Raw genomic sequence first — 12,484 nt, forward strand, 5'->3', positions numbered from 1 at the left:
ATTGCTCTGCTCTTTGGGTTCATCTGGAAACGTTACAGTTAACAGCTCATTGGAGGAGGAGATGACTGTCAGTGAATGACATCCACTTTTATGATCCGTTTACAATGCGTTTGCATCCTTTTTAAAGCTTAAAGGTTCCAGAGCCCATTCATTGTAATTGCCTGGAAAATACCATGCAGCACATTCTTTCATTCCACATGGGGGAAAAAAGAATACATGTTTGTATTAATATGACGGTGAGTAAATTTTCCCAATCTCTCACTGGTTCGGTAGGTCTGATCTGTAGATCTGCGGGTAGGGACATGTGACCTCTGGGGAAAAGCCATTTGAGAAGCTCTATCTCTCAGCCAAAACCACGAGTTGAGTGGCGCCATTGATCTCTGCTAACACGCACACCATACATGCACACAGAAAACGCTCTCCACCTCCTCCTCCATCGATTGCTGGGCGTGAACGAGCGATTAGCTCTGTATCCAGCCATCACTGGACTAAGGCAGTGTTTCTTTCTTTTGTAAAAGCAAACATCTCAGCCATATTCTGTGCAGCAGTAAAACCCATCCACACGCACTCACACAGACATGCAGCAACAAACGCTCTGCCCGACGACCCAGTGACGACAACTTTCATTTGTCTGATCCAGAATGGACAGGATGGATGCAAGAAAGGAGGAAAGAGAGAATGGGAAGGGAGGGATAAAAACGAAAAGGAGACAAATGCTAATGTGGGTAGATTTCCACTGAGCTGAATGCGTTGCTTTCACCGTGCTTCACTGCACACAAATACAGTCATTTCTGCGCAGCAGTGTGGAGGGTAGAGTGAGAAAGAAAGAAAAAAAAGAAAGAAAGAAAGAAAGCCATTTGTTCATAGTGGTGAGATGTGGAGGGAGGTGGCCACGTCCTGACAGGTCAAATTACAGGTGAATAAAAGTTGAGGAGATGCTATCAACAGGATAGCGGCTATTAGGTGAGACGACTTAACAGTTCTGATTACACCTCTGACACACACACACATATATAAACAGAAAGGCACACATCCACAAAAGATATCATCATACAGATGTACTAGCGTTTCCATACAGGGATGAAAGGCTTTGGGAAGAGTTCACCAAAATTAGCAATGCTAACGTGCCAGCTCAGCTGTTTTCAAAATAATTATTTATCACTCAGCAGTATTCTCAGAAGACCCTATTTGGGATTCAACATCTTTTTTTTAGTAGCGAAAAAAAGTTTAGTTAATTATTCCTGCTTTTTATTTTTTAATCAGTGACGAAATTACTGATAAAAATTACTGATTAAATTTATGGTTTCATTTTTTATTTAATTGAGCTGAAAATAAATCAAATGAAAATGAAAGTGATTTGCTTCCCAAATCACTTTAAAAAGGAGATTTATTTATTGGTGATATTGGTGAACGGAAAATGAATTATATCTACTAAGTACTAAGTATATTTACTATAAATAAAGCACACTTTTTTTTCACAAAGCCATAAAAAAAATAAAAAAGCAAAAGCCATGTGCAAAATAAAGTGCAAATAATTAAACATAATAAAAAAAAAATTCCTGCACGCATCACTAGTTCCTAGTGTTCTTAGTATTTAGTGTACATTTACACTGTCCTAAAAAGTTTGGACACTCCCTATAAGTTTTAAAGTGGGGTTTTGGATAATATGAGCGTAAATTCTTATACTCTTGGTGTCAATTAATTAAAGTGACTTGCAATTATCATTGAATACCAGAAATAAAGATTTTCATTTTGATTGCATAACATAACATAACATGGAAATCACTCTGGTATTTTTCTGTTCTAAAGACAATACTTTTTTATTTTATAAAATGTGTTTTCATAGTTTTGTGTTGTCCCTTATCAATGTAAAATCATCACAAAATAATGAGGATTTATATGCTGATGCTGATCCAAAATCGAACACGCTGGTAACCTTAATCTGTTTGTCCTAATAAATTAATTAAAATAAATGATCTAACATTATATAGTCCCTAAAGCAGCTTAGTTAGTGACTTTTTGAGTAGTAACTTTACTAACAGAGTGCTTAAACTTAAATTATGAAGTGTGCAGCTTGGCAAAGTACAGCTTTAAAGTAAGTAATTAGTCTTAGAATTTTTTAATTTTTTAATAATGCAATGGAATCAGATTCAAAAAAAGAAAAAAAAAGAAAAAAAAAAGAGCGCCACGCTATTGATCCCTGGGCAATTTAAGTTTATAGGAACATTCGTATCCATATAAAACAGGAGTTGATCCAAAATGAGTGTGAGATAATGAGTCATTTCCCTGTCTCTGTTTTCATGCTGAGCCAAATCTGGCAATAACTCACGACGCGGGAACAAAAGTTGACGTGAGGCTACAGCTCTGAGCGTTGAGAGATGTGGGTGTTCTGGTCCTACAGCACAGGAACAGGAGTGACCGTCTCTGTGTTACTGACACGGATCCTGAGGGAGGCCTGCCGGTCAGTCTGTGTGCGTGTGTGTGTGTGTGTGTGTGTGTGTGTGTGTGTGTGTGTGTGTGTGTGTGTGTGTGTGTGTGTGTGTGTGTGTGACGGAGCTGCTGGCAGGTAGCCTGATACAGACCGGGCCTTAATGAGCTCAGTATGAGCACCAACAGGCCAATCCTTCATCTGCCCCCTCCACCTTTCAACAGAGACCTGCCCTGACCGCAAACACCCTATAGACATAAACTGACTCGCTAGCCGTTCCTACATCTCCCATCCTGATGCTCTCAAATAGAGCCTAAGCATTTCCTCCTCACAACCATTCGCAGTCTTGAAGCATGCTGGGAATGCAGGGTCATTTATTCTCAGCCAGCAACAGTCGAACAACATAGATCTGAACAAGACACCAGATGTGATGCTAATCTATGACAGAATTGCTCTAAAGCTAGTGAGCCTACAGAGCCATCACAGACAACACAAAGCCTGCTCCACAATTCCAAAACAACTTAATTATGCTGCCTTCTAAGTAGAAGTTCCAGTTTATAAAAATATTGTTGCATAACTAATTATTAATTATTATTATTAATGTTATTACTATTATGATTATTGTCATTATGATTATTATTACTATTGTTGTTGTTATGGAATATAATCAGTAAGTTAATAAAAATAAGAGTGTTAATTTGTCTATATAGACAGTAGGACATGATGCTACAAGGAGTCTGTTCATATCATTTAAAATAGTTTATATAATAATAATAATCATAATAATCATCATCATCATCATCTTCAACTTTATAACCATCATCTTATTTGCCATATAAACTGTAAATAATAATAATAAATGTTTTCAATATGTAAAAATAAATAAATTGTTATTAATGTTGTTATTAATATTTTTGCATGAATGTAATGATGTTACTAAAAATAAGAGTTTATTCAAATTAGTCTATAGCCTTTCCAAAATTGCACACTTCATATGCACTTACGGTCTGGTGAATTACAATGGCCGCAACGTGATTTTGTCCACAAGACCATAGGGTGCCCCTTTTGACATTTTAGGTTACAGAAGGGTGCTCGCAAACAGTCAATATGCGCCCTCGATGCACACTTTTGCCAACCAAGCTGTTATTCCACAGCAGACTTCTACCTGACAGTCAAAGCGGCATTGCGTCATGAAAGTGTGGACTCAGAGGAAGACCGCAAGTGTTTAGGGCTGCCATCTGGGTGGACGGGTCTATATAGACAGTGGGATGTGAGGCTACTAGGTTTTGAAATGAGTAAGTCTTAAGCTATATAAATTCCAATTTATAAAATGATAAGATGCTGGTCAGTAGGTTTTGAAATTAATCAACATACCTCACCAAAAAAAAAAAAAAAGACTTAAAACAGTTGTGTTTTTTCCTCCATGATGTGTGAAATGCCAGCCATCAGGTGAGCGACAGATTGACCATTTCTCACATTTTGCATTATGCATCACACCACAGTAGGAAAACTGCCAGCTCAGACACACATGCTCAGCCACACACATGCACACTCAGCCACACACACACACACACACACACACACACACACACACACAAGCGCTAAACCTCACATTGGGCTGTTCATAAATAATACCATCATGCACTGCGTCCACAGCTGGGTCTGCTCGCGGGACTGTCTGAATTATGCAGAGACCTGCACAGCCTATGCCCCTTCACACACACACACACACACACACACACACACACACACACACACACACACACACACACACACACACACACACACACACACACACACACACACACAAAAACAGCACAGACATCACACACATACAACATGCATGCCACACGCATCACATGCACGCACCAATAGACACAAACCAACTGTCGAAACCATTTTCACCTATCAACTTAGTGGGAAACATGTCTGAACTACTAACTACTGTATGCTCTCAAAAGATGGAGGAAACCAGAGGAAAGGGGACTTTAAAAATGTCCCCGAATCAGTCTGTGGAGAAAAAAAGCCCATGGATCAGGAGCTTCGTGCAGGTACCTCTCAGTCAGCTCCATTCTGTATTCAAATTGGGACATGCGGAGCAGAATGCAGGTTGACATGAGTGTGATTACTTTGGGAGGAAGCTGGGATTTGCCAATGTGTTATTTGTGCCAGATTTGTCAGTGAGTGATATATGCTTCATGCACAAAGACCTCTCTCTCTTTCACCTGCTTGCACCCAGTTCGGAGTGTCAAAATCAACATAAAATCGAAACTGGCCCTATTTACTTAATTTTTTTCATTCCTGGTCTTATTAGGCACAATCCCAGCATATGTTATTCCAATAAAAATGTTTGTCTTCACAATCTTTTGCCAAAATATAATAATGTATCTAAACAACTTTTTTCCTCTTACTTTTCAAGGCCCTCCTCCAACCATCTGACTCCATTCAGTAAAAAAAATAAAATAACTAATTATGAATAGAAAATGAGTTATGAAGTTTCAGGTTGACTTTAAACCAATGAAGAATGGAGAATATTCTACTACCCCCATTCCTCTCCCATACTGATCCACAAACACACACACACTCTGGCACAGTCCAAAAAAAGCAGGTGAACCCAAACACACATGCTCACCTCAAACTTCTGGCGGAATTCCTCGTTGCCTTCTTCTCCCTCGGCCGGGACAGGTACGTTGAAGTACTCGCCCTCTTCCTGACTGAGCAGCTTAAACCTGCATGTTTGTGTGTGTGCATGTGTTTGACAGACAGAAAATAAGGCACATTTAGATGAGTGCAGGATCTCTGCAGTATCACATATGGTTCAGTAACAGACATTAAATCCTCCTCTGATAATGGCTCCATCTGGCCGCTATAGGAATTGGGTACTGCTCGCGCGCTTCCTGAAACGGCACATTTTGCGAAATTACCTCAGCTCATTTAAACCATTCATACGCTTACAGTTTCCCTCTCAGCGGGGACGACCTTGACTATGATCAAGTGTGGAGAGGAATCCAACCGGTTTGAGTTGCCCCCAAACAGCTTTCAAACGTCTGAGGGACAGCGTGATACCCCGTCTCATATTTAGCTCTTCTAACATCTGTGCTCCCAGATAGCAGAAAATCAGCTTCCTGTTTAACGGTGTGAGGTGACCATTGCTGGGTTTTGCTACTGATGTGATAGGAGGCCCTGTGTTCGTCTCGCCTCTGGTGTGCGCGGGTGTGTGTGTTGTGTTTATGACTGGAGATGAGTCATTACTGCAGTGCTCTCCCACTACACTTCTTCCTTCCACATCTAGACCTCCAGAGGCTTTAATGTGTGTGAGCATCTTCGTCACATTCATAGAAATAGGAAAGAGCATGAGAATGGCGGTTAGCATGAAATGACGTGGATCACTTTTCTTATAGGTCAAGTAATATGATACATGAATATATTAATTTACTTTATTAATATTATAATTTTATTTATTATGTTATTATATAATATGTTACACTACAATTTTTTTAAATGTTTTTAACTAACCAAAGGCTGCATTTATTTGATCAAACATACAGTAAAAACAGTAATATTGTGAAATATTACAACTTAAAAAAAACTATTTTATATTAACATTTTAAAATGTAATTTATTCTTGTGATGTCATAGCTGAATTTTCAGCATCATTACTCGCTAAATAAACATTTATTATTATTATCAATGTTGAAAACTGTTTTTGTTTTTTTTAACTATGATACAAAATGTATTTTCTGTTACTTTTGATCAATTTAATTAATCCTTCATCCAAACAAAATGTGCATTCTGGGAAGGTTTTATGCGTCTTTGGTGCTGAGACACCAGTTTTACTGTTTCCAAGTTATACATTATCTTTTAATATTAATTTTATATAATTTTATCCTGAGAACAGGTGTGAACACAGCTGAAATGTCAACGATTTAATATGAAGATGCAATTAGAAATAAAATGTATCAAATGTATTTAAACAATTAATGTTATCAATAGCTCATTGATTAGCAATTTATCTACATAAAGGTTTGAATATAATATAATATAGAAAAAAACATTACTGAATGCATCTTTACAATTTTTGCATTTGGCCAATTTCATAATGCTTTTAGTGAATAAAATGTTACCATAATTTAATTTATTGTGCAAAATGTACAATATACAAGTACTGTTTTATCTGACACTGTAGTGTTGCAAGTGATTGGACAATCGAAACCATTTAAAAAAAAATATGCTGTAAAAACAAAACAAAAAAACAACTATCCCTGTTCTCATACTCCGTCCACTAGCAAATATGAATGAGTGTTGCGTCGAGACAGTGACAGCTCTGACAAAGAGATTGTGATCATGTGGATCTGTCCTGACTGAAGGTAAACTGGGGAGCAGAAACGTCAACTCTAATCTGACACTCTGTGCTTTGCTGTCAGGTGGCAGGAAGCAGCCATCGAAGTCACAAACAGGCTCATTACTGCTCTGAAACGGCCTTACAAAACACATACACGCATCTCATCAAACCATCCAGTAAAAGTCACATCTGGAAAGCAAAACAAAGGGTGCATCTCAATCAGCTCCCTAGTTCAGTAGTCAGGGCACTGATCAGGAAGTCAGCCGTTTTAAGGGCTATCTCAATTGCAAAATCATTCCAGTGCACTGAGACATTCGCTCCCTAGAAAGTCCCACAATGCACTGTGAAAACCATCCTCACAATGTTCCCTTAATGGAAGTTCTGAAGCACGAAGCATAAATCACATGACATAGGCCAACTCACTGCACATAATGATATCCAATAGACTTTTTTTTTAAGCATAAACATACATCGCTGAGCAGGTAATGGACATAATCTAGCAAACATTTACAATTGTTTTACGGCTGAAATATTGCACGTATATGTAACAAGCATTTATCAAGCAAGTATTTATCATAATGTACTTTAAATAACATTAAAATAATTTTTTGGAAAGATGTCAGTTCTGCTGTAAATACCAGTAGTGATGTTGTACAATGAGGACGTTGCCATGTCGCCAGAAATAGTCATCAGTTTCCCACTGTGTAGTGAGCCAGCGTCCTTACCAGTGTCTGAATTCATGAACACGATATACTGATTCACGACCTAGGAAGCTAAAGAGCTGATTGAGACACACCGACAGAGAGAGGAGACACTAAAAAAAGGGAAACAAAAACATAAAACTAGTCAACCTCACTAATCGATCACTTGGTTTTGTTTGCCATTGGGACCAAACCCTATTGGTCAATACATTTATGTTCTAAATCTGTCTTTCAAACATTCTATTAAAGTGGACATTCTATTTTTTTGTTAGTATTTAATTGTTGCAACACCTGTCAGTAACGCTCTCTGTTTAGTTCCTGTCTTTATGAATCCCCCCCTCCGAAAAGCGCAGTGTGTTGTGATCGGTCAAACGCTTTGAGCGTGTTTCGGAAATATCACACCCCTTACCATAACCGCGAGTTTCAACACACTAACTCAACTCAATGTAGGCCTCGTCCCCTTTATATTATGGTATGGTATACTGATATTATACAGAGATCATACTATCCTTACTAATAGTGATATTAAACACATTTTAGGCTTAATATGAAGAAATGTGCATTGTGCAATAAAGAAGTACTCCAAATAAAGTTTAATTATCATTTTTATATCAGTAAGTCTCAAGTGATATGCCAGTAAATTTGTTAATGGATTTGTAGTATACTTAGTATGAAATAAATATATTTTAAATACATTTTGGTAAAGATTTTTCACTAGGATATATATTTAGTACTGTACAATGACAAATAAAAGGTCCCTTGTAAAGGCTTATAATCGTGTGTCCCTGGCTTTTAAGAGTTTGAAAAAGTCCTACCGCAGACATTAATATATTTTTAACGTAATCTTAATGTTTACACAACCTTTACACATAATGCTATCCCTTGATTGTGGAACATTATCTGTTAGGTGAGAAAGAACTACTAGATACTTCAGTCTCTAGATACTTGTACTGACTAGACAATATAGGCTACAGTACAAGAAAAAAAGACTGACAGAGAGAAAACATGAAGCAGAGAGCAAAGATTTAATGTGGATCTGACCTTTGTCATTTCACTCAATTCTGTCACATTATCTGCACATTTAAGCGTTCACAGGGGCTCATGCAGATTCAAAAATACACAGACCCTAGCCGACACGCCAGGCATTTAAAGGTGTTCGAGCAGGGACGGGAATGTGTGTGAGCGGAAAACAGGAGTGGAGAGCTCTTAGATGAAGAGCTGAGGACTTCTGAAAGAGCAAGAGTCTTCAAATCCAGAGGAGATGACTGAACCAGTTAGATGTGTATGGACTGCCGCATGTCTGTGAATTCCTGTGATTTCCAATGCGGTTTAGCTGACGCAAACTTTTAAATATTAGTGTGTACACAATCTATTTGCCCCTCAGGGACTTCCTCATTTCCACAGATGTATATGAATGTGTCAGCAGGCTTTCTCACCATCCGTTCACTCCTTGCTTCTGAAGCTCCGAGATGCCGAAAGACAGAGAGCCCATAAAGTCGTTCCGGCTGGTCAAGTCCCAGTCCCAGATCTCCACAGACAGCCTGCGGTCCTTGTCAGACTCCTTCAGATTACTGTAAGACACAGAGCGCAGGAGGGAGGAGGACAGAGACGGCGAGAGACGGAGACAAAGAAATCAAGCTGAACATTTGATTTTGCATTTCCCAGACAAACAAATGACTGATCTATTGGCTGTGCCACTAAGCTTCCTTACAATGTGAAGGTCTCGTTCCATGTGGGATTCAGGTTGCACTTGATGGTCTTGGTCTTCTGTTTGCTCTCACTCTTGGGGTCAGGGATGAGTTTTAGCTTGACATAGGGGTCAGAGAGGCCATTCGGGTCCATGGGCACCAGGTTCTTCGCTTCTTTAACTGTAATGTAGAAATACAGGATACTGTATATCACAGACACATAAGGACCTAAAGACCAAGATTTCAGTACTTTAACTTGTGTTAGTGAGCAATCAATGCAGAGCAAAATCTTTATGTTAAATCAAGAGTTATTACAGTTTGTGTCAGTTACGTTGCAACTTTCTGTTGGAGTTTTGATCAATAAATATCACATCTTAAGCACTGTTAATGTTTTTTGAGCTCAGCAGAACTGACATAAAAATGCATTATTTATAATGCAAAGTTATCTTCCTGCCTTCCAATACTGTTCAGGTCCAGGTTAAAGTAGCATTTCATTTGTTGGCCAAACTGAAAAACTGGAGCATTCTCTGAAAGAGTCACTGTGGAGTCTGAAGAAGGCATAATGTTTGTAAACAAACTGATTTAATGATGTATCTTGTTCATTAACAAGGATCTGCTGACCGATTAAACGAGATGTTGTTCATTCAAGCCAAAATGTGAGTCAATCTCACAATTAAAATCATGTAAGGATGTTACTGAAACTCCTAACTTATTTTATTAAGTCGCTTTTTTTCTACAGCTTGATAAAAGCTGAATGCCGAGCAGTTGACAAAATGGAAGGCAAATGATACATTATCATTCAAAAGATTAAAAAAATTAAATAATACTTTTATTCAGTAAGGATTAGGAGTGTGATGATGAGACAGTTAGCTCACAAGACGAGACACGAGATTGAGTTCACGAGAACGAATCCTCAATGACAAAATACATGACTGGAAAAATAGTCTGCAGGTGCATTTGAAATGTTTGAACTAATCATCTTGCAATGAATGTCATTTCAGTTCTACTTTCTGAGTATGAATTATCATATGCAGTAAAAGACAACAATACTCAAGCACTGTAAAAGGCTTTGCCACAAACTCAACTGATTGGCTTCTCTCTTGTAAGATTTCATGAGTCTCAGACTTAACTGTACATGATTTATGAGCTTCTACAACTTCTGACCTCCTAACTGAACTCCTTTCCACAAATTGATCATATAAATAAAAACAGTATAAGTAAAAATGAACAACACAGTTTTCTCTCAGTTTTATTAAGTGCAACCATAATCAAAGTACTCTCTCCATATTCCATATTCAAAGTGCAAATAGAGACCACATTTTTCTTCAAGCATGATACAGAGCTAAAAGATTGGTATAACTACACAGCACAGCCTAAGATAGCTTTCATAATGGGAGATATTTGCATGCATCAGGGAGCCGCTTTCAAAATGAAGGGTACTGAAATCGCGTTTAAATGCGCACATTTTGCTTTTGCTTTCGTGATCGCACGTACTCTGTTAATAGGGAGTGGCGATGCTGAGTGCGCATTCTACAAGATAAGACATATGTAAGACGCTTATAGGCTCTGTTGTGCAATGGATCCTCCGCCATGGTCTCGTCAGTCATCTCATCACTTACTCTCGTCACGTGATCAGTGAACTCTGAATCCTGCTGCACTACGTATGACTCTGCAGCTCGTCTTGGATGAGCTGGATGGAATTGAAGCGACCATTATCCAACTGAATGAAATGGTTTTTATTTCTATAAAAAGCAAAACGACAGTGGAGGCGTAATGTAAACGTAGCATACAGTGCCATATTCGATCCTAACTTCACCCTGACACCTCACACTCCGTCATGGCAATAACACGAGACCGATCTCGTGGCACGAGGTCTCGTCACACCCCTAGTAAGGATACATTAAATTGATAAAAATAAAGATTGTTTGTCCTTTAAAATAAAGGAATCTAAAAAAAAAAAAAAAAAATGATTTCCACAAAACTAATAGGCAGTGCGACATTGATAATAATAAGAAATGTTTCTTGAGCACCAAATCATATTAGAATGATTTCTGAAAGATCATGTGACACTAAAGACTGGAGTAATGATGCTCAAAATTCAGCTTTGCCATCAAAGTAATAAATTACACTTTAAAATAAAACAATTTAAAAATAATTTAAAATAATTACTGTATTCTTGATAAATTAATGTAGCTTTAGTGAGCTTTTGAATGGTAGTATAGATATGCTTTGTTTGAGGGAAAACGCTTCTTTCCGGAGACTCTTAGTAGATTTACCAAGTAAGTGTTACTGAATCAACTGAAGAATTCAATGACTCACTCATAACACACACAGAGTAAATTGTCGGTAGCTACTGACGAATAATGAAATGTGCAGAAAGAATCCCTAAACTAATGAAATGAAATTAAATATACTCTATTGTCCCTGATAGGGAAATTTGTAATGGACTCATTAGCCAGCATTTCGACAGAACCTGGTACATTACAAATTACACAAAATATTCATACACGTACACATAAGAATAATCAGTGAATTAATCTTTTTAGTGAACCAATTCAAAATATTCAAGTCACTAGAACATTAAATACATAAAAAATAATACATTTAGTAAAATTTATGATAGGATAACTATATAAGACAAATGAAACAATACATTTTGAAAATATATTAATATTATAATAAATATCAATATATATATTTCCCTTCTCAAGTAATTTAATCATGTTTTAAGGATATCTATATTTCTACTAGAAAACAAAAAAAGATACTGAATAAAAAATGTTCAGTGTAGGATGTCAAGCATCTGATAAAAGCTTGTGAACCCTTTACCCCTCAAGAGCACTAACTACAGCCCCCAGATGTGAGCGAATAGCTGTCAGTCATTTATTCTTGTGTCTCATGAGCCCTCAGAGCCATATGGGGCTACGAATGCACACAGACTATCCCAGTAATTGGGGTTGACCTCAGCACTTGACCAGTACAACAATTAATGCAGGAGGCTGCTGTGGCCATGAGATTTGTGGCTAGTGTAATTTCCATAATGAGTGGTGTGTGAAGGTAGGCTTAGCTGTTCATTAAGACAGCGGCGTACTGCAGCACGGATACAGGAAGAGAGATGAGTTTCAGCGTGAACTGTCGTGCTCACAGAGGAGGGTTTATTTTGCCAGCTAATAAATGCTACACACACACACACAACATGTTCGTTCGGAAAGCCCTCCACACGGAGCGATTAAAGCAAGCGGGATCACTGACCATGTAAGAATATTTGCATGAAGATGCCAAAAGCTTTGACCTACAAGATACGCTCAGTTTTGTGGCTCAGAGA

The 12,484-nt window shown here is 37.9% G+C and overlaps 1 protein-coding gene across 2 annotated transcripts in view; it reads right to left on the reverse strand.

Moving 5' to 3' along the window:
- The window catches only part of prkcbb (protein kinase C, beta b), a 127,856-nt gene that overhangs the window by 54,222 nt on the left and 61,150 nt on the right, over positions 1-12,484 (reverse strand). For both annotated transcript variants that reach the window (XM_082179782.1, XM_082179781.1), the window contains exons 6-8: positions 9,183-9,339; positions 8,908-9,042; positions 5,061-5,157 (exon numbers count right to left, since the gene is read on the reverse strand). In XM_082179782.1, coding sequence (XP_082035908.1) covers positions 5,061-5,157; positions 8,908-9,042; positions 9,183-9,339 — 389 coding nt within the window. The remainder of the gene's footprint in view (positions 1-5,060; positions 5,158-8,907; positions 9,043-9,182; positions 9,340-12,484) is intronic.

The sequence above is a fragment of the Leuciscus leuciscus genome (assembly GCF_965113295.1).
Source record: "Leuciscus leuciscus genome assembly, chromosome: 1".
NCBI lineage: Eukaryota > Metazoa > Chordata > Actinopteri > Cypriniformes > Leuciscidae > Leuciscus > Leuciscus leuciscus.